At 40.4% G+C, this 27,810-nt stretch overlaps 1 protein-coding gene across 1 annotated transcript; it reads left to right on the top strand.

The window, feature by feature from the left end:
* The first annotated feature begins 831 nt into the window (after positions 1 to 831).
* LOC139725669 (uncharacterized) lies at positions 832 to 27,810 on the top strand. Its single transcript, XM_071636759.1, has 9 exons — positions 832 to 1,192; positions 2,420 to 2,467; positions 9,395 to 9,606; positions 11,055 to 11,144; positions 11,923 to 12,073; positions 12,565 to 12,732; positions 18,159 to 18,446; positions 26,722 to 26,924; positions 27,598 to 27,810. Exons 1-9 carry the CDS (start codon positions 832 to 834, stop codon positions 27,748 to 27,750), a joined length of 1,674 nt encoding a protein of 557 aa, XP_071492860.1. The 3' UTR covers positions 27,751 to 27,810.

The raw sequence follows: 27,810 nt of genomic DNA, 5'->3' as shown, positions 1-27,810 counted from the left end.
TTGGAATAGCACTTTAAATGAAAAAACAAAAGCATGTTACGCGCAGCAGCGGCCTTGACTGTCTTCGTGTTAATTGGTATGGCCATTGCTTTTTCTGGGTATACAACACCCTTATTCCAGTCATTGATACTCCTTATAAGTGGAAAACAAACAACTGAACGAATATACATTTACACTTGAACTTTTCCTGGGTTTTTGTCCAGGATGTTATTGAATGTTCGTGCACAGTGCTCTTGCTGTCAGAGAGTCATGCCAGTTGTATATATTCAAAGCGATGTGTTCCGGCCAAGTATAGTCAGTGTCATACATCGCTTGGTGATGACCGGTGACGAGTCAAGGCATCTCTTCGATCGTAACAAACGAGGTTTGCAAGGTTTGACGAAGCGTTGCTGTTGGGTAGTTTTCTGTTGAACCAGCAACTGATTATTATCCATGTACACTGATTTGTCAGGTAGAGAGATCGGCAACACATAAGGCTTTCATTGCTTTAATAGCAATGTATGAAGAAACATGTGATGGGCAGTTGATACCTTTGGGTAAAAAACAACAACCCAGACTCATCCACTTGCACTTCTGTATAAGAAGACAAAGCCGATCAAAGTTTTATATCTATCCAAGTTTTCCACTGTAGATTTTACTACTTTACACTTTATTTCATTTCTAATATTTTTGATTTATTTTGGAGTTCATTATACATCGGCCCGTTGTCTAATCTTCTAAACAGAATTCTACTTGATCAACTACTTTCAACAAGTTGACTATCATTCGAATGCACATAAGCATTTAAGTGTTTTCTTTTTCCTCCCTCTTCGTTTTATGAAAGTCACAAAGATGCCAGGCCGCCTCGTTTTCATCTCTATTCTGGTGTGCCTGTCACAGCACACTCGTCCCACAGGGGCGTTGCCCAGGCCGAGCGCACTGAACTTCATCGGCGTTGGCTACAACATCTTAGATGGGAATCCTGAAGGCGCCGACCTAGCCTCTGGTGGGGTGGACCCCGGTATCAACGTTGGTCGCAGAGTGTTTGGACTCACCTGGAATAGTAGGGCCATCTCAACGGACGGGCGATATTCCATTCCAGACCAGTGCATATTTGTGCCCCGCAGCAGCGCCGTCACCACATCAACAAGAAGGACCTTCTACGGTACGGCCAGCTACGCTTCGAAGTTGTCAGCGCAGGTCGATGTTGCAGGTTAGTGCTCTACATTTATGATTTCAATATTCGCTGCGTCTTTTGAAAAACATGAGTGACGTTTTTGTTGTTGTATAAACCAGTCTTTTCTACTTACTAGTATCTACATCTTTTGATTTTATGGGGGGGGGGGGGGGCAATTGCAGAATATGCTGTCAACTTGTGATGTTGCAAGCAGCAGCGTGTAAACTGTAAAAGGAAAAAGGAGGTAGATGAGCCAAGTAACGTGCACAAATACATGCTCTGTTTTTTGGTATATCAGAGCCTGGTACAGTTCCGGAGGTATAACCGTTATTTAATTTTGATTTCATTTCTGCATTAAAACCCCCCACAACAACAACAAAGGGAAAAAATGCACCACCGACAGGCTCCTCAACGTGCCTTACGACATGATTGAAAGCAGATTAACAAAGATAATCCTTCATGAACTCAAAATACAATAATTCTTGAATTAGCTACCATCATGAATTAGCACATTTTGGGAGGCTCTTTATGTGTTTATAATGTCGTAACCTTATAAAACGAAAAAAGAATAGCAACAATAGTTGTCAATCTGCATTAATTGACATTAAAATGAATTCACCTCTGCCAAGATTATGTTTATGCCTCGTTAAGTTTGTTTGTCTGTTTGTCAGTCTCTCTGTGTGTCTGTTTTCAAAATAACTAAAACAACTTATGAACGGATTTGGATGAAATTCTCACGAAAAGTCGATAATGACACAAGGAGAAGATGATTGATACTGACCCAAATTACCGTCTGGATTCAAGAGTACTGTTGAATTCTTCGAAGGATTCCTTGTCACTGGAAAATAAGGCCATTTTACAGCATAAAATGCATATCCAACTAAAAAATGAAAAAGGTGAGATTATTGTACTTAACTCATTTTGTACACTATAATGTTAAGATGATGGCCGCTGGTTATGCTTGTTTTTTTTAATACAGCTGTAATGTAGGACTGTAATAAGAATATAGAAATCACAATATCATACCGAAAGTTGGAAATGAACTGCTTGGTGGGCTCTAGCCGAGTGCTTTGCTAGTCTCAAATGCTTCTAGAGGTACAGTAACTGGTTACCTACGAGATATAACAACCTCTCGTTGACTTTCGTATATTATTTAAGTTATTCCATTAGCAAAGGTTTAACAGAGAAGGGGAAATTCAGTCCACTGTGAATGTATAATCAAGCAGTAACCATTTTGTTTGATGCTTCTCTCTTACTCTCCAGGATCATACAGTGGCCTGTTCGCCAGAGTAGAATTTGCTGCAAGCACCCGTAAGTTGAAATCTTTCCTTGTTATTATTATGGAATGCAGGCTTGGAGTGTCGTAGCGTATAGGGGATAATGAACAATAAAAGTGCTATTGATGTAGGTAGAAATAGATATAGAGATAATCATGTTTGATACACTCTTAAAAAGAAAAGGGTAAATCAGTGAGAGAAAGAAAGAAAGGCACAGAGAGAGAGAGAGAGACAAAGAGAAAAAACACTGTACTATTACTACTACTACTATAGAAAGGTGTCTGTACTGGTGAATGAGTTGTGTCGTAGTACAGTTTGTGTAATTAATAGGGAGAGTATAGTATATACTATAGTCTGGGTCCAGAGGCCTTGTTTTGGCGGCAGCTCATTTTTGTTGTTGTTGATGGATCAGCCATCATAGATGGCCTATATCTCAAAGCCACCGAGTATCAAAGAGTTGAATCATCCAGATTTTCAGTCAGCATATTCGAAATAGGATCAAACAACTCAAAAACATTAGACCAACGGGAAAACAAGTTTGAGCATGCAGAAAAAGGTAATTTATGATATTAAACAGGTATGTTGATTTGTTTTTTGGTTCACCGAGATAAGCATCTGTGATGCAATTATTATTCATGACCTAATTGTCATGAAGCTGTATATCTCAACTATATGCCCGCCAACATCCAGAGGATAGTGAATGTGAGTGTGTATATTTGTCCGGCGCAATAAAGAAATAATTTCGAAAATGAGAAAAATGGTACAGGTTCCGTGCTCAATCAAAAGACATTATGCGTCGCGAAATGAAGTATGGGTCGGCAGTATGTAAACGAGCTCAACCGCGTAGTTTAAGCTCGGTTTTAACAGAGCCTTTCAAACCAAATTTACAACGACAATTAGCCGTCCGGGCATTTTTTTTCCCTTCTTCTTCTTCTTTACCCTGTCTGTTAAATTGGTCCCCGCAAAATGTTGCTTGGACTTTGTCGCGGTGACTTTTGCCAAATTCTATCCTAGGCAGCTCGGGTAATTATCACCACATTACCGCGACATCACCCCGGCAACCCTTCTGTAAGACCCCGTTTACAGTGCGGGGCTGGGCCGAGCCGCGGCCGAGCCCAGCCTCAATTGCGGGGCCGAGCCTCGCAATTTTGTCCGTTTACACTGCCGGGCTGCGCTCGGCCGCGCTTTTAATTCAAACCTTTCAATATTTTGTCGTAGTGGCGCTCTGCTTGCAAACAAACCAGTGAAACAAACGCACTTTGGTATAGGCTGGTTTTCAGACCCTTTGCCAACTGGATTCCGTGGCGACGAAGTCGCAGTTCGGGCAAAGGCCTTTGCCGAAGGAAAAATCCTTTGCAGGACAAAACCACCTTAAACTATACTAGTTTTCGACGTTGAAAGGCTTAATATCCTGCATAGCGAAATAGTACGGGCAGAGGGTTTGGAAACCAGACTAAAATTGGCCGCGCATTTGGCCCAGTTTGCGTTTACACTGAGACCTCGTTTACAGTGCGAGGCTCGGCCGTGGCTCGGCCGCGGCCGAGCCCGCCTTTATTTCAGTGTAAACGCGCAAAAGGCCAAATGCGGGGCCAAAATTGGCCGCGCATTTGGCCACGCTCTGGAGGTGGTTTCGGCCACGGCCGAGCCGCGGCCGAGCCCGGCCTTTTTTCAGTGTAAACGCAAACTGGGCCAAATGCGCGGCCAATTTTAGTCTGGCTTCTAAACCCTCTGCCCGTACTATTTCGCCATTCAGGATATTAACCCCCTCAACGTCGAAAACTAGTATAGTTTAAGGTGGTTTTGTCCTGCAAAGGATATTTTTCCTTCGCCAAAGGCCTTTGCTCGAACGGCGACTTCGTCGCCACGGAATCCAGTTGGCAAAGGGTCTGAAAACCAGACTATACCAACTTGCGTTTGTTTGCAAGCAGAGCGCCACTACGACAAAATATTGAAAGGTTTGAATTAAAAGCGCGGCCGAGCCCGACAGTGTAAACGGACAAAATTACGGGGCTCGGCCCCGCAATTGAGGCTGGGCTCGGCCGCGACTCGGCCCAGCCCCGCACTGTAAACGGGGATTGAGAAAAGGCCGGGCTCGGCCGCGGCCGAGACCGCCTAAAGAGCGAGGCCAAATGCGAGGCCAATTTTGGCCCCGCATTTGGCCTTTTGCGCGTTTACACTGAAGTGGGGCTGGGCCGAGCCTCGCACTGTAAACGGGGTCTTAAAACGCTCTCGACAAGCACTCAACACGCACGCGCAATAGTTCAAACAGAATCAGCCTAAATATCGTTCCTGATCGCGTACATGGATTGTATAATCACACCCCCTTCGCGCATGAATGGGTGGATTGTAATGGAAATCTACCCCGGAAGAAGGTCTCCGGTGTGTATCTGTTTAAAATTGTACCCCTCGCTCTTTTCTGCGGTGTTATTGCCGCTGAGACGAGGAATTTTGTATAGGCCTACTTGTATAGGCCTACCCCGCTTACAGTGCAAGGCTGGGCCGAGCCCAGGCGGAGCTCGGCCTCAATAAATTGTGGTACCCTGGCCCCGCAATTCTGTGCGTTTATAGTGACTGGCTCGGCTCCGGCTAAATTCAAACCTTTCAATTTTTATTTGTCGAAGTTGCGCTCTGCTTGTAAACAAACGATTATCTCGGAGCGCGCCGGGATCACAATGCAGACTGAGGCTCTGGCGCAGGCTATTTGCAATGAACAATATAATATATAGTTCGATGTATATAGTTAGTTCGATTTATATTGTTACGAGTGTAGCCATACGCGTGAGTCATTTTTGCATCATTTCATCCCTGAATAAAGGTCTAAACAAGACCGAAAGCTCGGCAATAAACACACACGTTGATTACTTCCTACGTCCACGCAAGGAGGTTCTAGAGAATGGAGTCACAACCGTCTTATTTCCTTTGCTAGATGTTCGAAGCCGCCGCTCAAAAAAAAAAAAAAAAAAAAAAAAATTAAGCATGTGCCAAACAGGGACCTGCCGCGCAGATAGGAAGACAATTGACTCGTGTCTCGTGTCTCATTAGGCGTTTTCACATCAGCCCGATGTTTCGAAATAGCGCGCTATTTTCTGACTTGGGAAATTAAAAGATATCTCGAGCTTGGATTTTTTTCGGGCTAATGTGAAAACGCCTATTGCATAATCACTAGCCACTTTCAAAGGAAGATATTTCTTTGTGATGGTGATTACTTTTCGCTATCCCTTCTTATAAAAGGTAGGTATATAGTACAGACATGAGGATGCACGAATAGAAATTGAGCAAAAAATGCTGAAATAAAGATGAAAAATACTCCACTGGTCATACCCGGTCACTAATCTGATATAATTATCTATCAATAAAGAATTATACTTGAAGATTATTCCATATTAGTTTCATTTGTGGAAATTTATGCCCCAGTCACATAGACATCCCGGATCACCCCGGACCACCCCGGATCTGATCCGGGGAGAGATCCGTGTTGACGCCGGGAGGCCATCACGGCAACTTTTGGAGGTCAAAAACATCCGGCGTCATCCGGGGATTGCCGTGTTGGCAGAGCAATCCGGGGTGGTCCGTGTGGCTGCCGTGTAGCTGCCGTGTTGATCCGTGTAGATGCCGTGTTTGTCCGTGTAGACGCCGCGCTCTTCCGGCCTTATTCGTATAGCTGCCGTGTTGATACCGTGTGTACAGTCATACCAAAATCCCGGATCTCCCCGGACGTCCCCGGATCTCCCCGGATGACCGTGTAGATCCTTGAGCACCCGTGTTTATATGTGACTGGGGCATAAGTGGAAAAGTGATAAACCAGCTTTCCAGAATGGTACAGTTTTAAACATTTTCACATGATACAGCTCTGATTTACACTTTTGCGCAAATTTCTGGACGGAATTGTCTTTTGTTTTACATGCGTTATCATAAAGTCAAATTTCATTTCATTTAACAAATAAATAAGCAACATATGGCCAACATTATATAACGTTCAAAATCAATCTTCAAATTGCTCAGCAAGACGGCGGCGTCGAACATCGATCATCAAAGGCACAAGTGCACCTGTGGAATTCTTTCGTACATCAATAGAAATCTGACAGCTGTTTGAATAAAACAGCCAGTTAGAACTCCATGCATAAAACCTCCTTCGTCCACGAATACTGAGTAGTCACACTCTTCTTCTCGCACTGAATAATGGAGGAGCTACACTGGTGCTGTACACGGTCGGGACCCTAAGCTTCTCGCTCTCCCTCCCCCCCCCCCCTCTCTCTCTCTCTCTATTATATATATATATATATATATATATATATATATATATATATATATACATACATAAGGCTATGTGGTTTTCATACAGGGCGAACTTGGTAATTTGAACATCACCCTCACAGCTCGTCTTTCCTTCACTGGTTATCTGTTTTACCCGCTCAAGAACACAAGGAGGAATAAAGGGGCGTGGAAGAACGAAACGATGTATTATATACAGCTATGATGATTCGATGATAGCTTGAATTAAAACGCAGTTAAGTTTGGAAATATTACCTCTTCTCGCGATACCCAAAACAAAAATCAAGCCCGGGCTGAGCCCGAACCGAGACTGTCACGTATACCTCCAGAGCTTGGCCAAATATGCGGCCGTTTTTGGTACCGCACAAACACTCGAGCTTTTGAGTGTTTACAGTAAAAAGAAAATCGGGCTCAGCCCGGGCCGAGCCCGGCCTTTTCACTCACGGTAAACGGGGTCATAGTCTGGGAGGCTGAACTTTGTGTTGCCGTGTGCCTGGTGTTAATTAATGGCTTTACCCTATTTCGAGGATGCTGAATCCGAATCTAGATGATTCAACTCTTGCATCCTTGTTAGATTAAATTTTGAGGTATTCAAAATGACCATCTGAATGATTAAGAATTGAAAGCAAATGGTGACCATCTGAATGGTTAAGAATCGAAAGCAAATGGTGATTTTATCCTATTTCGAGGGTGATGAATCCGAATCAGCATGATGTAACTCTTGCATCCTTGAGGGTTTTGAGATATTTAGAATGGCCGCCAAAATGGCCGCCAAAACCGGAAATTCCTATTTATTTCCATCTGAATCGTGAAGAATTTATTGGAAACAATTGGTGGTTTTACCCTATATCGAAGGTGCTGAATCCGAATCTGCAAAACGTAACGCTTGCATTGTTTAGACGTTTGAGTTGTTCAAGATGACTGCCAAATGGCTACCAAAACAGATATTAGAATGTATTTCCTTCTAAATGATAAAAAACAATGAGAACATTATGGTTTTGACAGTGGGAACTGAAGCCGAATCTGGCTGATGCGACTCTTGCATTCTTTACGGTTTGAGCTATTTAAGATGACTGCCAAGATGGCTGCCAAAAATTAAGATTCCACTACGAATATCTCTTTATAGAATGGCGAAAAAAATGGAAATAAGTTGATGGTCATATCTCTCGAGGGTTCTAAAGCCGAACCATGTTGATACAACTTACTCTTGCACCTTTGAAAGTTTAAGATATTCGAATATCTTGCATACAGACAAAATCCTTTTCACTCTTTGTATGAATGGTGCAATATTGTGATCTGAAGTGGAGCAGGGGATTCAATCCAGGGCGAAAAGCAAAGATGCATATTTTTAGATGCAAGTCACTTGAGCGAAGTTGTCAAATCAGCCAAAAGTCAATAGTATCTAGAATGGCCGCACGTTGGGTGAATATGCGTATTCACTGATGATTTTATTTTGCTGAATAGAAAATCAGAATGGTTTCATGGTCGCCAAATATTTGTAAGATGTGAGTTACTCTATTTCGGTTTGAGTAAACAGTGTGGCCTGCTGCAATAGGTGTCGAAACCTGTCTGGTATTCTTATGAATCTCGTGTCGTATTCTTATTGAAATTGTCGCGTATTCTGATTACGTCATCAGTTAGCTGTATCCTTGACCACTATAATCAGAAATCAGTATGATTCCTAAAGCATTCTGCGTAACTACAATACTCGTCCAGGAGCACTGTATTATTTATTGCGGCATTATGTTGTCGGAATTTTTGTTTTTGTTTTTGTTTTTTTGTTTGTTTGGGTTTTTTTTCTCTCTTTTGGCAACGGTGCGTTACCTGTGGTTTTGCCAACCGCTCTTTGCAAACATATAGACCTATATGTTTTCTTGTATGCATATAAGTATAATTATAAGTATAAAAAATCCCGCTCGTGTCTTAAACAATGTCTTAAAGCATGTAAAGAGCACCGATATAAACAAATAAACCAATTTGATTGTTCATGGATTAAGACGAGTAATCTTCTATAATCTCAGTAACCATCTCTTCATCACTATCATATCATGATTGAGAAAGGCGTGTCTTGTCCACTGATTAGTGTTTAAAACTTTTGTATGTAACGGAAACCGTAATGGCTATAATCTTGCGATTATTCAATCTGCAGTCTTGCATGGTTCATTGCTGGCACACCTACATCTTAATCTTCAAGGTATCTGCTTGAACTGGTTTCACAGTAATGTTCAAAAGGGACTGAAGAAGTATAGTTGTTTTCAATTTCTCACGATTTAGATTTCCGTTTAATTTCCGTTTTGGCGGTCTTTTTTTTTCAATATCTCAAAACTTTTTACATTGTGCTATAAGCCCGGATTCAGGACCCTCGAAATAGGGTAAAACCACCAATTGTTTTCAAGTTTTCACCATTGAGATGGAAGTACATAGGAATTTCGGGTTTGGGTGGCCATTTTGACGGCCATCTTGAATGTCTCAAAACCCTTAAGGATTCATGTACAAGAATTGCGTCATCCAGATATGGATTCAGCACCCCCGAAATAGGGTTAAATCATCAAAAACCATCGGGCAGACGTCAAAACAAGGTCAACCCCACAATCTGGCCTTGACACTCAGACAATTATTGATTATCCCAACGTTGTCGGGGCATGGCCTGTTAAAACAGAGCTTAAACTGTGTTGCCCTTTGTGTTCAGGTTACCGGAGTATTGCCTCCAGAGTGTCGTCGCGTAGGACAGTGTACTTCTCCACAGAAACTGTAAGAAACTTGGGCCATGCCCGCTACAAGATGTCACTGGCACAGGCTAGAAGATACCCTTTAGGAGAGGACTTCGTGGCAAGCGCATGCCAGCTGCCGAATTCGTATAATCAGCAACGTTACATGGACTTCCTTGACGACTGGGGTACGGTAAGTGTGTTTGTATCACCTTGACAACCATCTTGAAATATAGATTTCTTCAAAAGAAAGTACACTTCTGCGGGGCCCTGATTTTGTCGACAGAAGAGATGAACTTTCCTTGGTAGTTGGTTGTACCGTGAATTTTCTGGACATCCTACACACGGTCAGGATTGCTGTCACTTTCTTAGGGTCATTCTGGACTCCTAATTAGTCATTAAAGACACCTCCGATGAAAGTCGGCTGGTTAACGATGAACTTACACGCGTTTTGGTTCAGTTCAAGTTGTCCATAGGAATACTTCCCAGCTGTTTCAAGGGCGTCTTTCAGCCGACGTGTACGTGTTCCAGCTTTGTAGTATGTATACTCTAAACGATCAGCCATCATTATGGTCACTCCTGGAATATGAGACATCAGACAGAGTGCAATATCAGATATTTGAATTTTAGTCCTAAATATATATATATATATATATATATATATATATATATATATATATATATATAAACTCCACCCCTCCCCGTCGGTACACACAACTTATAGACCTAAAAAATGAAGCCACACACACATGGGCAAAGAGATTTCAGATACTACATTTTGTCGTTTGACATTGTTCCTCATTCTTTATGGTAAAATGTTCCTCATATTCCCCCTACGAGCTGTCTGCACGAATCGTAGAATTTCAGTTCTAAAAATGCGTAATATGAGTCATGTGGGAGGGGAGTTTCCCCTTCCCACATCCTCCCCCGCTGGATTGCATTTCGCTACCTCTCTCGAGAGTTCCCTCCCCCAATTATTGAACATATTGTTGCCCCTTCCCCCTTAGGAAAAAAAAAACATTTCAGCGTACAGCCATGGCTATGGGCTATGGAATCTTTCGTTTGTGTCTGTCCTGAGAACAACTAAAAAAAACCCCCTCAAAAATACAAGTACGAACTTCATTCGATTCATACCGTGACACAATATAGGGCCTACCAAGAGGGCTCCTCGACGTACCAGCACTTCTCTAAGGTATCGCTTATTCAAATAGGGACTAAACCACAGAACTCGAAAAGACGTTCCGAGTTCTGTGGACAAAACACAATTATTTCGAATTGACTTGATTTGATTTTGATTTGATTTTTTTTAAAGGAAAACACATATTCAGACTTTGATTTTGAATTAGAAAAGAAGAATCAAAGTTCTGATTATCCCGCCTCAATGCACATTATATAGGGCAGATTGTGGATGCTTTTGTTTAGCTACAAATTTGTCACCATCAGGCCCCACTCACCCAAAACAAATGGAACTGAACTCCTGCAATGAAAGTGTTTGCATAAAAACGGGTCCTTTAGTATATTGCAGCATGTGTTATTACACAAACATTCGCTCATGAAATGCACGCATGGAAGCACTCCTTTGTCTGTACACATGACCACGTTTTCCTTTATGCACATAATATTCATATAATTATATTTCAGCACGTCATAACAGAAGTGGATGTCGGACAACGCTCGGGAGTGAATTACGAATCTGAAACCACATCTTTCGTGGAATACGCTGCTAGAGAGGTACTGTGGGATTTCAACTGTTAAAATTTCCCTATAATAATTTTATCATATTGTATCTGAACTTATAGGTCATTCACTAATTTGTACAATTACTGAAATATCAATTAGTGTTTAAAAAAATAATCGATCTAGGGCAAACACAACTCCATCTCAGGATTATTCCATTTCTTATACTAGTTTTTTTTTTTCCAAGATATGTCGGAGGGCAGCCTTGTACAGTCTTCCTTCTGTGTAGATTCATTGACGAAGTTCCCTTGGGTGAATACGATATGCAATTCAACTTTTCGGCAATATGAAATGACAGGTGATTTTGTATAGATATTATCCTTACCTCGATTGCACACGTAATTGATAGACCTCCTCCCCCCCCCCCCCCCCCCCGAGAAAAAAAAAGAAAAAGAAAAAGAACATACTGAGTGGGACAAGAATGCTGTATTATTCTTAGCAAGATACAATTCAGAAAATAAATCATATTGGGGACTTCATGAGGCTTTCGTGGGAAAGGGTACAATATAGGCCTATATGAGCTATCATGAATAGATTGAAAACTGCAAGGAACTGAAAATCGCTGATTCATTAGCCTGGAACAGCTGATCGTTGTTTGATTATAAGATTCCATATCAAATCTTTGTCAGATTTGTTGTATTCATTTGGAATAAATACATGTGCTAGTGTACGTTGGAATTGCCTTCAATCACTTTCAATTTTAATGTAACTTTCTCAATAAACGTGAAGCTATCTGGAGCATAATATTCGTTGTTCTAATTACGTCATACAGACTGCTAGTAGCCTCAGCGCTGAAGGGAGCTACTTGGGTTTTAGCGCCTCTCTCTCGGTCAATATGGAGACCTTCAATAGTCACATGAATTCTGGGACTTCATTTGGGAGACAGTATTCGTCGTATGCGGTGGGAAGCACTTCACTAAACGGTGAACAATGTTTTCACACACCCACACAGCCATTTCTATGGCGAAATGCGCTGTCTCCCCACGTAGTGTATTTCTACAGTCACACACGCCGTCATTGTAGTAGTACAATGTTAAATACCAGAATGCATGCCAATTTTCCGATTTTCAAAGATTATGAGTAACTGAATTTAATTTTCCCGCCAAAGAGCATACGGCACAATATCACAATACTCTTGGTCACTACATATCATTTTGTTCTTATCTTAACACCAGTGAAGACACCTGCACCCACCTACCCCATGGCACAAAAAAGCACGTACACACACACACACACGTACACACACACACACACACACACACGTCTTGAAGTGGGCATTGTTGTGCTAAATTTCGAAAGTTTATTACCTCTCGATAAACTAAAGTTTCAAGTGATACTTAACTTCTTCTTGAAGACGAATTCTTTATATTTCTGTCATTATCATTAACATCTGATTGTTATTATTTTCTTCCAGAACCAATAAAATTGACTATGATGATAATGAATGAAGCATTCACCGATCGATTTTGGCTCCGTCGTGATTATTCCGAGCACTGTGCTTCCACCTGGAATCGAGCCTCTGTTCGTAGGAACGTTATCACTGCTTTGGGGAGATATGCGTCACACAGGAGAGTAACAGCCAGTTCGAGTAAGAAATATCACAATACGCCAGTTCATACGTCTACGTATTGTGGCAAAAAAAAAAAAGGTCTGCGATTTAAACTTCGATGTGCCGTTCATGTTCGATCCGCACTTTTTGAGTAGTTATAGAGCCTATGTGTTTTCTTATGTGTTGGTTGTTTCTAATGTAAAACAACCAATGTAAAAATGTTAATCAGTATAATCAATGTTCGATCCGCACTTTTTGAGTAGTTATAGAGCCTATGTGTTTTCTTATGTGTTGGTTGTTTCTAATGTAAAACAACCAATGTAAAAATGTTAATCAGTATAATCAATGTTAAGTATTGTTAAATATACACAGAATATGAACAAAAAGTTATGATAAGATTATTTGTAGAATAAACCCTCTACAGGTATGGTTTATTGAGAAGGCTTTATTGCGACATTTTTGTATGGTAGGATGTTTTGTGATATATGACCAACACAATGTGCATCAAATAATTCGATTAAAAAAAAAAAATCACTGCTTCCAATGGTAAACAGTACCTTCAATGGTCTCGTTACAGTCGACACAGAAACGTAGCGTCTGTATTAAAATTTGAAGGGAAACACTTTAAGTCATGAAGGTCACATTCTGTTGTTTATGCCTACAGGTGTGTCTTCATCAGCCCGAGTTTTCAAATTAGCGCGCTATTTTGGGGTTGGGAAAATTTCCCGAAGTCAAATTAGCCCGCTATTTTGTGCGGTGAAGACGCAAATAGCGCGCTATGTGGTCGGGAATATCCCAAGAAATTTTGGGCTATTTAGTGAATTAGCGCGCGGGTGCGTCTCCCATCAGCCCGAAATTTTCTCAGTATTCCTCCACGCTTCCGGTTATCCAACTGGCTGTGGGGAATTATTGGAAAGTGCATTACTTGTAAGCTAGTGACCTCCCTGCTAATAACACGCACGGTGTATTCAGGGATATAAACATGTGCGTACTAGGCCTACTGTTGTTGACATCTTCATAGAACTTCGTACCGTGCATGCTGGCTTTTGCATCCTTGTTTGTACTTCTTCTTCTGGTCCACTCTACCTAAGCTGAAGATTCTTGCATGTAGATTGTGTGTATTTTATACGACGCGTTTAAACTCTGCAAATCGTTATTTTCATAGGATGTCTCACTGGAAAGAAGAAAAAAGTAGCGTATTATTGATATGGAGAGAATATGCTGTACTGCTCACCTCCCTGGTTGTAATATCGTACACAGGGGCGTCACCAGCTTTTATTTTTTCAAGGGGATGCGTTCTTGCACTTACGTAACCTGCGAGATTCTTTTTTTTATATTTTTTTTTGTGCCTGTATCATCATGTACATTCACATGATATACTGTACATAATATACATACATTGTTAGTGTCACGTATTCATAAGCATAAGTTACACTTAATGGAAAAATAACTGGAAAGAATTATGATTATAACATACAGAGGTAGTGACGGTGTCAGATCCTCGGCGAGGGAGCGAAGCGACCGAGCGGGGGTGGGTGTGGGAGGGGGATACCCCCTCTCACGGTAGGGACTTTTTGTAAAAGTAGAGTATATACAAAAGTCGCGTTTGTAGAGCATCTAAAAGCAAATTTCTGATAATATTTCTTATAATATTTGTAATGATAATATTTCTTATAATATACGAGGGGGGGGGGTACATTATGCGACGGTGTGAGATCCTCGGCGAGGGAGGGAGCAAAGCGGCCGAGCGGTGAAGGGTGTGGGAGGGGAATACCCCCTTCCACGGTTGGGACTTTTTTGTACAAACAGAGTGTAATAGTCGCGTTCATAGGGCATTTTAAATCAAATTTGTAGGAAATTAAACATCGTTAAAAAAAAATCGCTGTGAAGAACTATGATTGCAATATACGGGAGTACATAATGTGACGGTGTGAGATCCTCGGCGAGGGAGCGAAGCGATCGAGCGGGGGAGGGTTTGGGAGGTTGATACCCCCTCCAACGGTAGGGAACTTTTTTTAAAAGCAGAGTACAAAAGTCGCGTTTGTAGAGTATCTAAAAGCAAATTTCTGGGAATTAAACGTAATAGAAAATTCACTGTAAAGGACTATGATTACAACTACGGGGGGGGGGGTACATTATGTGACGGTGTGAGATGAGATCCTCGGCGAGGGAGGGAGCAAAGCGGCTGAGCGGGGGAGGGTGTGGGAGGGGACCCCCTCCCACGGTAGGGTTTTTGTAAAAGCAAAGTACAAAGGTCGCGTTTGTAGAGCATTTTAAAAGCAAATTTCTAATAGGGTGTTAAACACAATGAAAAAACAAAACACTGCGAAGGACTGTGATCATAACTTCTGAAAACTATTCATTTTACTATAAGTACGGGCAGAGGGAGCGAGCCACTTTCACTTGCCATTCGCCTGAAATGTGTTCATTAAAAGCTTAAAAGTGATCGCATTGTTCGAGCAATACAATTTGTTCTTATATGAGCATCAAAGCATAGGAGAAAAAGAAAAATATAAGGCTTACTAAATATATGTTTCCAGGTGCACACTCGAAGAGGCTACCATTTTTACTTTAAATTTACTCGTAAGGAAGTACAGTAGCTAGTGTATATGTAAATTGTTAGTGTTAGTGTATTATTCGCCCCGTCATGGGTGAAAAAATATTTCGCATTTTCATACATGAAATTGACAACTTTTAGACGAAAATAAGTGCCTTTATTGTTCATTTTGGTCTTTCAATGATTGATCAATAAAGGGGCACGGGGGGGGGGGGGGGGGGCAAAAACTCGTTTTGCCCCCTGATGCACACTTCTATGAAATACTCCGAAAATTGTCAGTCCCCCAAAGTGTCGAGTCTTAATCAGTGGGTAGGAACCGAGCGGGGGAAACATAAATCAAAGAGGATGAGGGAATTTTTGAAAATGTTTGAATTCAAGTGACAGATAAATCAAACATGCTTTTTGATGAAATATTCTTAAATTTGTCAATCCCCAAGTTTTCTAAGTGTATGGTTGGAAACCTAACAGGGGAGGGTGTGGGAGAGGTAGCCCCTTCAACGCGAGATTCTGTATTTTCAGAATTGAAATTCAACAATCCGTTGCAGAATGAATACAATATTTGGACAGCTTTCTATTTAAAAAGGAAGACAAATTTCTTCATTTCGAGAATTATAGAGAGACGTTTGCCCCCTTGTCCTCCGGGAATGATGCTCCTGCATGCATACGAGAAAGCTGATGCATTTTTAGAAATCAAATGAAATAGCTCATAAAGACGTTTGGAATTTAGGAAGCTCTCAATCCCCCAAGACTTTTAGTGCACTAATAATATAAAGGAAAACCAAGCGGGCAAAGGGTTAATTGAAAGGAGATAATCATCCCCTCCCACACGACGGAACTCTTCCATTTTTTTTTTTAAAGTGAAGTGACAGGTCTGGTGCACACTTGCGATAAAGCATTTGTAAATCTATCAATCTAAAGGTGCATTAAGTCCATGGAAAATAGACCAAACGGGAGAGGGAGGAGGAGGGGTATCCCCCTCCCACACGAGAGAGACTTTTGATTTTCAGAATTGAAATTCAGGAACCTGGTGCACACTTTGGGTGAAATATTTGGACAGATTTCTATCAAAAAAGCAAGAAAATCTTCTAATATCGGGAATTATGACTATGTTTGTGCGTTCGTGTGTGTGTGTGTGTGGGGGGGGGGGCAAAAATGCTTACCCTTGCAATATTTTTACGGGGGAACTTTTTTTTCTGTCAAAAAGCAAGAAAGTCTTCTCATCTCGGGAATTGTTGATTATGGGGGGGGGGGGGGGGCAAAATTATAATATGCTTGCCCTCCAAAATTTTTATAAGGCTAAGGCTCGCAATTTAGGGCTCGCATTTTCGATTTGTATTGGTCAGAAATAAAGTGCTGTACGGAGAGCCTACATCCTTGCAGCACACGTATACACGTACACGCAAACGTGTAAGTGCTCCGTACCGTACGATATGTATAGGTACTGTACGGTCGATAAAGTAGTGAACACTGCAAAATAGATATGTTATAAAATCAGTGCTGCCAGAACCCGGGTGCGACTTTTTTTTTTCCCACGAATTTCTTGTCCCTTGTGCAAAATAAAAATGAAATAATAACTAGACTTGGAATTTGTCAACATTGACAAATTAGGTGATCCGATCTATTCGAAAATCAATTATTTTAGTCCTGATCCCAATAGGCATGACCATACAGGTTTCATCTGTGTTTAAGGACATTGGCCGTGTGATGTTTGGATTCTCATTTAGAAAAGGGAGTCAGCTCTGCCATCTTTGGTACCAAATTCCGTATACACTATAACGAAGATACAGAATGAAGTATATTTGACCATTGACCTCACTTTGCACAGCCAAGATGGCATCTGAGCAAAAAGTGGTTATTTTGTGAAATGATTCTCGTAACATGGTCTTTGCGTGTGCAAAATATGGACAATATTGGACATGTATTCACCAAGTTATACAGGATGAAACATTTATGACCTTTGACCCTAATTTACTTTCACACGGATCGCATGTCTGAAATGTCAAGGAATATTTCTACCAAGTTTCAAGTCAATCCGACTTCATAATGACGTCATACGGGCCCGTCAAAGTTGAAATTCCGCGCGCGCGTCAGGTGCAAAATAAAAAAGAAAATAACATATAAAGGATAATAAAAAAATAGATTATTTAGCGTCCGGCGTTGAGGTCGCACGCACGCCCCCCCCCCCCCCCCCCCCCCCCCCCCGTAACGCCCATGCAAACATCAACATGATATAGGAGATTTTGCGCTGGGAAATCCACTTTCCAACCGCGCGCTAAGCAGAGTATAATGATGCAAAGTACGCATGCGTCAAATTTCCCCATACAAGTGGGGGCTGTTCGAGCTGGTAAAGACGCTCATTCGCACTATCGGGCTATTTTCAGAGACCGCAAAATATCCCGCTAGTTTGAACTTCGGGCTGGTGATATGAGGTGGTTTTTATTTTTAGAAGCGTGCAACACCTTTGCGGTGTTTCACCCGTAGGTTTCATTATCATAATTTCAGATGGTAGGTAAAAAGGCCTCTAAACCCCATAGTATCCGTGTGCATAAACACACACACATAACAACATGTCTATTTGCATGTAGAGGCCTATACTTCTTCTTCTTCTTCTTCTTCTCGAGTCACTACGCTGAATGGAATGTCAGATTCTTCCAATCCAATGTTGGATGCAGTTGCACTGCCTGGCAAAGGGTGTTAGAGCTGCCAGATCTTCTTGTATGTCTTGTGTGCAAGGCTCTGGTAGAAGTGGACAGACAAGGAGATGTTGCACAGCCTGCTCCACTCCACACAGGCCGGTGTTGTCGTCATTCTCAATGTTATATATCCCCACTTTGCTAAGAGGTCTATACAAAAACATACATAATGTTATATTTATATTATATCATTTTTTTCGGAAAAACAGACCCTCGTGTCATAATACCCATCACGTGGCCTGTGGGCACATACGGTCTTCCTAAGCCAACAAGCGGGTGTCCGGGAGGTTGGAATAATAATGGTTTTCGCTATCACGACACGGAAGACGACAACAGCAACAACTACTGGAGCAACCCCTTTCACATGAGTGGTTCCAAGGGTAGGAACAACAGGCGGGATGAGTTCTGCATGAAAACCGTCCGCAACATGTACAACAGCCAATGGATTTGGCAGCCGGGTTCCTATTGCATCTACAAGCGAGGAAGCTGTCCCTCAGGTAAGTATTCGCTGATACATGTACTAGTAGTTAATAATGTGTCCGTGTGTGCGTCAATTGTATTTGCGTGTGCGTGTGAGAGAGATTGCTTGTATGCACGTGCACAGTGCTTTTGCTTCCTTATTGAGTTTGTTTGTTTGTTTTTATTCACCACAGGACTCACACCAGTAACTGAGGTCAGTAATGAGGATGGTATGAAAGCATGTGATTAGTAGAAATAACAAGAACTTGTAGTACGCCGAGCACTTTGAACTCTCGATCCTAATCTTACAAAATGCAGTATATTTGGCACAATGTCAGGACTGAAAAAAAAAATCGGCTCTGTTTATGTGTTGTGTTGGTTCGTTCTTACGCTTTGTTTAGCATTGACGATCAATGTCCATTTTTTCGCATTCGTCCTATTCCTCTTGTTCCTTTTTAGGATGGTAGAATTTTTGTTGCACCTTGGTGAGGTTATGCTTGCATGTGGCACCGGAACATTACAGTGTTGTGTAACCATGCAATACGTTAATTCGCATATAATTATCACTGTACTGTTCTTCATCTTTCCCCGAGCTGACAAGATTAACATTGGAAGAAGTCCATTTCGTTGAAATTTGTGGGTGAACGACGTGAAAGTGAAGGAAAATGGCAGCTGAGAAGGCTGCCGGAAAGCACACAGGGCCGGCGCATCCGCGTGGGGGCCGTGGGGGCCGTGGGGGCCGTGGGGGCTCGGGCCCTCACACTTTTTGTGCACCATACAAAGGAATACATAAGGTGTCATCACTTTGGGCCCCCACACTTTTTTCAACCCGGAAGTACGTAAGTGGCACTAAAATAGAAATAGATTGAGATCTTGAAGCATGGCGGCGGTAAGGTTATGTGTTTTCTCTGAAGACTTTTTTTTTTATAACACCCGGAAATGGGAGGGGAGAGAGTGAGCTGAGGACCTTTTGTTTTTGTTTTTTGTTTTTTTTTGCTTGTCAGCAGAGGAAACCCGGAAGTGGACGGGGAGAGATGACCTGAGGACCTTTTCTTCTTTTTTTATTTGCTTGTTAGCTCATGAAACCCGGAAGTGGGCCCCCACACTTTTGAAAACACTGCGCCGGCCCTGGCTCAAGCAATCGGTGACGGACCATGGGCTCACCGACTACGGGCAGCATCTCCGGTCAGTCACGATCAAGGAGACCCTCGATGTCCAGGTGATCAGCCAAGTGAGACATTTCCATTGACCATGGACTACGTGAAAGAAGCCTTGCAATCTCAAATTGTGCTGCGACGACGTTCTCCAAAAGCTGAATGACGTGATCTCGGCCGCCATATTGGAGAAAGTGACACAAAGTGTGTACCTTTGGTACCAAGCAATCTCGCTGGACCTTGAGCAACCAAAGGCTGAACAGAAATCGACGAGCGAGCAACTCAAATATCTGGAAGGGAACCTCAAGAAGGTTCAGAATGCACCCGATGAGCAAGAGCAATATTCCAGGCGGGAATGCCTCCGGTTCTACGGCATACCGGAAACAGCCGATGAAAACTCTGACAACCTCATCATGGACATCGTCGAGACCCACCACCTGGACATTTCGCTCGACCCTACATGTATTTCCAGAAGTCATCGCATCACACCGAAACCCAGAAACGGAATCGAAGGAGAGAAACCTGGACCAAAACCGATCATAGTCAAGTTCGGATCATATGCAACGCTCGGCAAACCGTCTTCAACGCCAAGTCCCATTTTAAAGGGAGTCCCATCTTTGTACACGAGGATCTATCATCACATCGAAGGAAGCTTGTCCACGCAGCAAAGGACAGGTCATCAGTGAAGCGGGTGTGGACCAAGGACGGGAATATCGCAGCGCTTGTCAGCATCGAAGGAATGAATGACAGAAGAGTCACCATCAGGAACATGGCAGACAGAGACTGCGATAAGACATGACCAGCATTGGTAAATATGACCGGTAAACCATAAATAATGAAATTAAAGTACTAGTATCCATGTATGATGTGTAACAAAAGTGTTTAAAAAAACCCAAAAATGCACTGTTATGTTCGGGTTGTATTAGATGGTGCCATTTGAAATGCACTCCATACAGCAAGGATGTCTTTGTGACTGACAATGATTGGTTTTGTCGTTTTTGGTTGTTTCCAGGAATTACCATTCCATGCTGGCAATGATATACTGTATACGCTATAATTTTCGCGTACATAAATTTTCGCGAATTGCCGCTGTCACACATTTTCGCGAGTGGTTAAATTCGCGATTGGGGGACCAGAGAAAATATGAAGTGGCAAAGAAAGTGTGAATTTTCAACTTACTAGCAAATAAGAATGATACTAGTTATACACTGCATGAAAAAAACTTACCAAACTCTGCGAACTAGTAAGTTAGAATTCAACGTTTTTGAAGTGGTTAAGTCCATCGCGCTAGATTTCTGACGAGTGGTCCCCTTGCGATAATGGATCGGCTCTCTGCAGTATTCGTAAGTAGACGTGGACGTGCTACAATACATGTACGTAAACAAGCTCAGCCAGTATGGTCTGTTCGGTAAGTCATGACATGGTATAAGTACTGAAATGTTCGTATCATCAAGGCAAGGGATTCATTTTGGAAGGTAATATTTTCGCGTGTTGTTAATTTCGCGAATAGCTCCCAACTCGCGAAATTCGCGAAAATAAAACCCCCGCGAAATATATAGCGTATACAGTAGTAAATGTATCTGAAAGTGAAGAACGCACGCATAATGACACGCATAATGACAGTCATTTGACCCCAGTACAGTTGGGCAGTTACATGACATTTTGAAGCTTGATGGAGAAAAAGGAAAAATTATGTCGTTACATTTGGAAAAACAAATAAAGAAACTGCGAGTAAGTCCTGGGCTGAAAGTTGCTCGGCTTCTCTCAAGAAAAAACATTGATGAACGCCGATTATTTATGTCAAAGTCAAACATCCATGTATTAACGCTAAGCGAAACTCTGTAAATGAGCTTATTGATGACAGCGAAATTGCATGTAAAGATTATTCATTGATACGGAAAGATAGAAACAGAGCAGGTGGAGGTGTGGCAGCATATATACGAAGTGATGTAGATTATACACTGAGAAGTGATTTAATAAACGAAGATTTGGAAACGTTAGTGATTGAAATAAAGCCTGTAAATGTGAAGTCATATTTTATTGTTTCATGGTACAGGCCGCCTAGCTAACACAAATTTGAAGGTTTTTAAATCGTTTGAAGTGGTATCACAGTGAATAGAAACCTATCTCGAGAATATATTTTATTAGGGGATATGAATTGTGACGTAATGCCAGAAAATAAACCGTGGCAAACAAAGCAGTTACTTGAGTAAACGGAAGGCGTTGGTTATGTGCAATTACAGCAATGTAGTTAAAGGACAAGTTCACCTTCATAAACATAAGGATTGAGAGAATGTAGCAATATTAGTAGAACACATCATTGAAAGTTTGAGGAAAATCAGACAATCCGTTCAAAAGTTATGAATTTTTGATGTTTTTGTGCAGTACCTGCTGGATGAGAAGACTACTGCAGCGTATGAATAACTTAGATGTCACATGCGTACAACAATATAAGAAAAATATAAAGAGAATTTCACAAAATTCCATCTTTTGAAAAAAGTACAAATTCCCCTGACTCGTTACCGATAAATGTTATGGGTAATATTATTCCCCCTGCCTTTAGAAAGAGGCAAGTCAATTGCTCTGTTCTTATGCGAAAAAAGTGAAAATATGTTGAATTTTCTTTTATATTTTCTTTATACTGCTGTACGCATATGACTCACAAGCTGTATAGTCTCCTCATCCAGCGGTTCCAACACAAAAATTTAAAAAATTCATAACTTTTGCATCGATTGTCCAATTTTCCTCAAACTTTCACTGATGTGTTCTACTAATATTGTTGCATTTTCTCAATCCTTATGTTTATGAAGGTGAACTTGTCCTTTAAGACGGCGACCAGAGTTACGGAAAACACCTCGTCAACGATTAATCTTATCATGACAAATACTCCAGGTAAAATTGATACAGTTGATATTCTACCCATGTCTCTGAGTGATCATTATCTTGTATATTGTAGCTGGGGTAAAAAGTGTGTCAAAAACAAAGCTGAACACAAATACAAGATTTCCCGAAATCTAAAGAAAGTTGATTATGATTTGCTAAAAGAAGATATATCTGTGGAATCATGGGAACATGAATAAAACTAATGTAGGGACAGCGTACACTGCATTTGAAAATACAATACGTCTGGTGATAAACAAACACGCTCCCCTTAAGAAAAAAAAACAAGAGTAAAAAAGAAAGAATCGCCTTGGATTACTGATCAAGTCATCTCACTCATAAAGGAAAGGGACAATCAGAAGCGTTTGGCAAAGAAATCAAGCTCACCTGCTGATTGGGAAAATACAAGTGTCTACGAAACAAGGCTACCGCTTAAATTCGTAGAGCAAAGAGAGAGTATATTACTAATAGTATCATTAACGGTAATGGTCAATCTGAAAAGGTGTGGAAATCGTTGAACTTTGTTCTCCCGAAGAAAAAAATATGACACTGGTAGAATAGCACAAGTAAAAACAGAAGGTGGAGAAATGTTGGGTAAAGAAGAAATAGCTTACTATTTTGATACATATTTCACGAATGTTGGTAAAACAATTCAAGAAAATGTTGAAAATAGTGAGTATGCGGATGACTGCGGGGACATGTTGTCCCACTCCCAAGGACTGTGGAAATTATTTCCGTTTTATAGATATTGAAGAAAACGAAGTACTGAAGCATTTACATGATAATCTTGCTACTGATAAGGCATGTAGTCTGGACAATGTACCTGCAGTTATCCTAAAGTCCATTGTTGAATATATTTGTAAACCTCTTACTTATATTTTCAATCTGTCGATGCGTCAAAACAAGGTTCCGTTGGCATGGAAACGATCTCGTGTCCCGCCCATATACAAAGGTGCGGGCCAAAGATCGCAGGTTAACAATCATTTTATAGACCAATATCTATTTTACCAGTGATAGCGAAAATTACGGAAAAACTCATATTTGATCAATTGTACAAATATCTTCAAGAGATAGGACTTCTGGCAGTGCATCAATCAGGATTTAGACCCAAACATTCAACAATAATGACGGCCTTAATTAATGTAACTGAATGCTGGCTCCACAAACTTGACCAAGGAATGTTTGTAGGCGTAGTCGCACTAGATTTAAAGAAGGCATTCAACACAGTAGACCATGCTATACTCTGTTACGTAAGATGCGCCAGTATAGCCTGACTGATTCAGTGGTTGAATGGTTCTGCAGCTACCTGACAGATCGCACCCAGTGCACAGTTGTCAATGGCGTTCAATCTACACCACAGAATCCCCCAGAGTTCGAATCTAGGTCCCTTACTGTTCATTTTGTATATAAATGACTTACCTTTGTGCGTAAAGAATAGTATGGTATCTCTCTACGCAGATGACACATGTGTACTCTTGTAACAACATTGATAAATTGGCGACAGTTCTAAATGAAGACTTAGATAGAATAAATGCATGGCTGTGTAAAAATAAGTTGGCACTAAATGCCTCAAAATGTGAGTTTCTATTGATTGGATCTGGAAGGAGACTAAAGGGTATTTCAGTTCCTTGTGTAAAGATTAAGGACACGGTCATTAATCGGGTCACGGATATCAGATACCATGTAGAACATGTGTTAAAGTCTCAACTGGAGGAGTGCTCTGGCATATGGAAGTGCCTGGATGGGGCGAATGGGGCGAAGGAAAAAAAATGCATACTTTATATACGCTTATTTTCTCCTGCAATATTTCAATTTTTTGTTAATTAAATGTATGTATTTTATGTATGTATGGTATAAAACTCATTTAAGTTATTTCATGATTTATATTCTTCATTTATGCACCTCTATCTTTATGTATGTCCGAAAACAAATTTTATGTATATTTTATACATGACAATAAATTATCTTGAATCTTGAATCTGAATCTTGAATCTTGGTGTACACATTGACCAGTACTTAGACTGGACAAAACGTTTGAATGCTTGCTGAAAAAAACTGCACTAGAGTTTGTGTTTATTGAAAAATTATACCTTTTATGACGCAGCAAATGGCAATGATATTCTATAAAACCATTATTCTGAACCAGATGGATTATTGTAGTCTTATATGGGGGAACATGGCAAAAACATATTGCAAAAACTACAGAAAATACAATTTAGAGCACTCAGAGTGGTTATGCGGGTTGACTGGAAATTTCCAAGTGAAGCCATATGTTAAATGATTCAAACAAAGTGTAATGATAGCATTGATTGTCTTTTGGTTAGACGCGATAAATAGCTGTTATGTATCATGTATAAGATTGTAAACAAAAACATGCCATGCCTTCACATATAAACAAATTATTTACGTATAGACAATATTTGTATGGTTTGAGGAAGACAACCTTCAAGTTAGAAGTACCCAAACCAACCACAAATGTAAAAAAAAAAAATCATATCGTGGTGCCCAAATGTGGAATAGTTTGCCAAGCGACGTTAAACAAAGTGCAATAGTTTGCCAAGCGACGTTAAACAAAGTGGTTCTTTAGTTGCATTCAAAAGTGCAATAGATAAGTTTTATACAAAGATAGGATTTTTAAGATGATTACTTGCATTCTAATGATGTGTGTGTATTAAGTCTTACGTTTGAATGGTCCCACTTTTTTTTTCTTTTCCTTTTTTTTCCATTTATCACATGTGCACATATATGCATATTTTTCTTCTTTTTTTTATGCGTAAGTAATCTTATAGAATTATTTCAATACAAATAGTATTTTTTTAATATGTCATTGATTTTACAGTGTATGATAATTGTGTTTGTTTTTATGTATACTAAGTATAAAATGTATTATGTTACTTTGATTTGTTTTTACCTTTTCACGGGCTCACTGAAGAACAGCCATTGGCTGAAGTGAGTGACCGTGTCGAAATAAAATAAACTGAAACTGAACTGAAACTGAAACAGAAAAAAAATCAGCCGAAATAAGACGAAAAAATTAATGGATATATGGATAAAGACGTTAGAATTTTGCTTGTGTTTAATTTGAGCATTTCAATTTTTACGGTGATTTTATTTCTATTTGAGTGGCTGTTTAGGGAAGCAATTAATGCTTGTAAGCGGGCAACCAAGGGACGGACGCAATGGATGTGATTCCCGTCTGAGGAATAGACAATGAGAATAACAATCCAGTTTGTCATGTTTGTACATACAAAAATGTAGTTCCACTTTGCGCATGGGAAGAGAAAAGGTCATTCGTACCAATTATCACAACAGGCGTGTTGGTTTTTAAATTCACTGGGATAAGCATCTGTGATGTAATGATTATTCATGTAATCCTTATAAATGCTGCTTGCCAGCACATCCACTTGAGAGCAAAAATGGTATTTGGCAATATCTATAAAAAGAGATTGTTGACGTCGTGCTCCTAACCGACTGAGAAAAAAAAGAAAGATCCTTCGCACCAATGTGCCCATGAGCTAAACCCGAACTGGCTTATCATCTTGTAGCACAGCCAATACGTACAGCCAGAGTACTCGAATAATGGACGTCGGATTGACAGAGCACAATGTCTTATTCACTGCCCCAACAGCTCGTATGGTTCATTTAGCATTCTTACTGCATTGTTGACAATACAGAAGCATCACAAATCGACGTAAGCTTTCCTGCGATTTTGTTCTCTTACTTATTCTTATGAATCTCGTCTCATATTCTGATTACGTCATCAGTTAGCTGTATCCATAACCACTGTATAGATATCAGTATGATTTCTGTAAAAAGATGCTGTGAATAAATATATGAATGAATGAATAAATAAATAAATAAATAATTAAATAAATGAATAAAAAAATGAATACATAGATACATAAATAAATAAGTAAGTAAATAAATAAATAAATAAATAAATAAATAAATGAATAAATAAGTAAATGAATATAAGACCTGGAATGTCACGATGCCATCTCTTTATCTTGTATACTCAAAGTGAACGAAGATTGTAGGCAACATTACTGCTCAATTTACTGCTCAATAAGTGGTAAGAATCAAAAGGCAGCCATGCTAAATGCCTGTGAAAATCATCATACAGCACGTTGATATTTCTTACCTAGACAGCATCTGGTATAGCTTGTAAAAATATCAGAGCTTACCATTTGATGAAACAGAATGATATGATGTTTTTCGTTTTGTTTTATTTTGTTTTGTTTTGTTTTGTTTTGTTTTTGTTTTATTTTTACTTGAACAGGCTTTACTGATGGCTACCTCTACTGGGACGACGAAGACGACAACAATGCCAACTCGCGTGGGGGAGTGGTTCCTGACGGAAGCTATGGACGGAACACCAAGATATATTTCTGTTGCCGCAACGATGGAGCAACTCACAACCGAATCTATCTACCAACAGACAATAACTTCGTTCTGTTCAGTCGCTTTGGAACCTGCCAGGAAGTAAGTTTCAAAAGATTTGTATCATACATTTTTTTTTCATGAACTTAAGATGACTTTTGTCTCTTGCAACGTACAGAATGTCTCTTTTCATCTCATGGTTTAAGAATTATTCTTTATGCTCCACCCTAGCTTGAAGTACTTCTTGTGATATTATTCGGAAAGCAGGAAAAGATCATGAAAAGGACGATTGTTAAAGATTTTGACGAAACAGACCGCGTCAGTTGCAGTATACCACAAAGCCGTGTTTAAAATTGACCTGGTTCTGATTTGGTATTTCGAAAGTACGATTAATGTGGATCGGACGATAAACGTAACACTGATCGAGTGCAGATAGTTAACGTCACAGTGTTGAGTCATCGAAGACTTTTCACGTACTTGATTGTTTTTGCTACGCCAAAGCTAGGAAGATACGAAACGAAACAGAATTAGAGCAAAATGATACAGTGCATATACTTATGTGCAGTCTTTTACACAGATAAATTACCCATTATTCTTCTCAAATGAAATGAAAATAGGACTGTATAATCATCAACTATTTTTCTGCTTCTGCAAAAAAAAAAACCCCAAAAACAACAACAACAAACAAAACGGGAGTGTCTGGTTATCTGTTTCTAGTCTGATTCAGAATTCAAAACTGATATTGCCAACAATCGCGTACGTTTTACCACTTTAGGTCAGCGGTATGAGAGTTACGGAGGAATACTTCCGATACGACAACGAAGACGACAACAATGAGGATTCCCAGAGCTCTGTCCACCCATACCAAGGTCTGGAGTCATCCGGCCATAACATCAAGCTGTTCTTCTGCTTTTACCAGAGAGCTTAAACGGAGATTTCGGTCTCTCATTGAAAGTCCCTTTGAGTTTAAGCATGAAAACAAGGCTGA

The sequence above is a fragment of the Diadema antillarum genome, unplaced genomic scaffold (assembly GCF_040938485.1).
Source record: "Diadema antillarum isolate AM-2024a unplaced genomic scaffold, OU_Dant_1.0 seq00000053_RagTag, whole genome shotgun sequence".
Classification (NCBI taxonomy): Eukaryota; Metazoa; Echinodermata; class Echinoidea; order Diadematoida; family Diadematidae; genus Diadema; species Diadema antillarum.
This window is presented reverse-complemented; position numbering and strand designations above follow the sequence as displayed.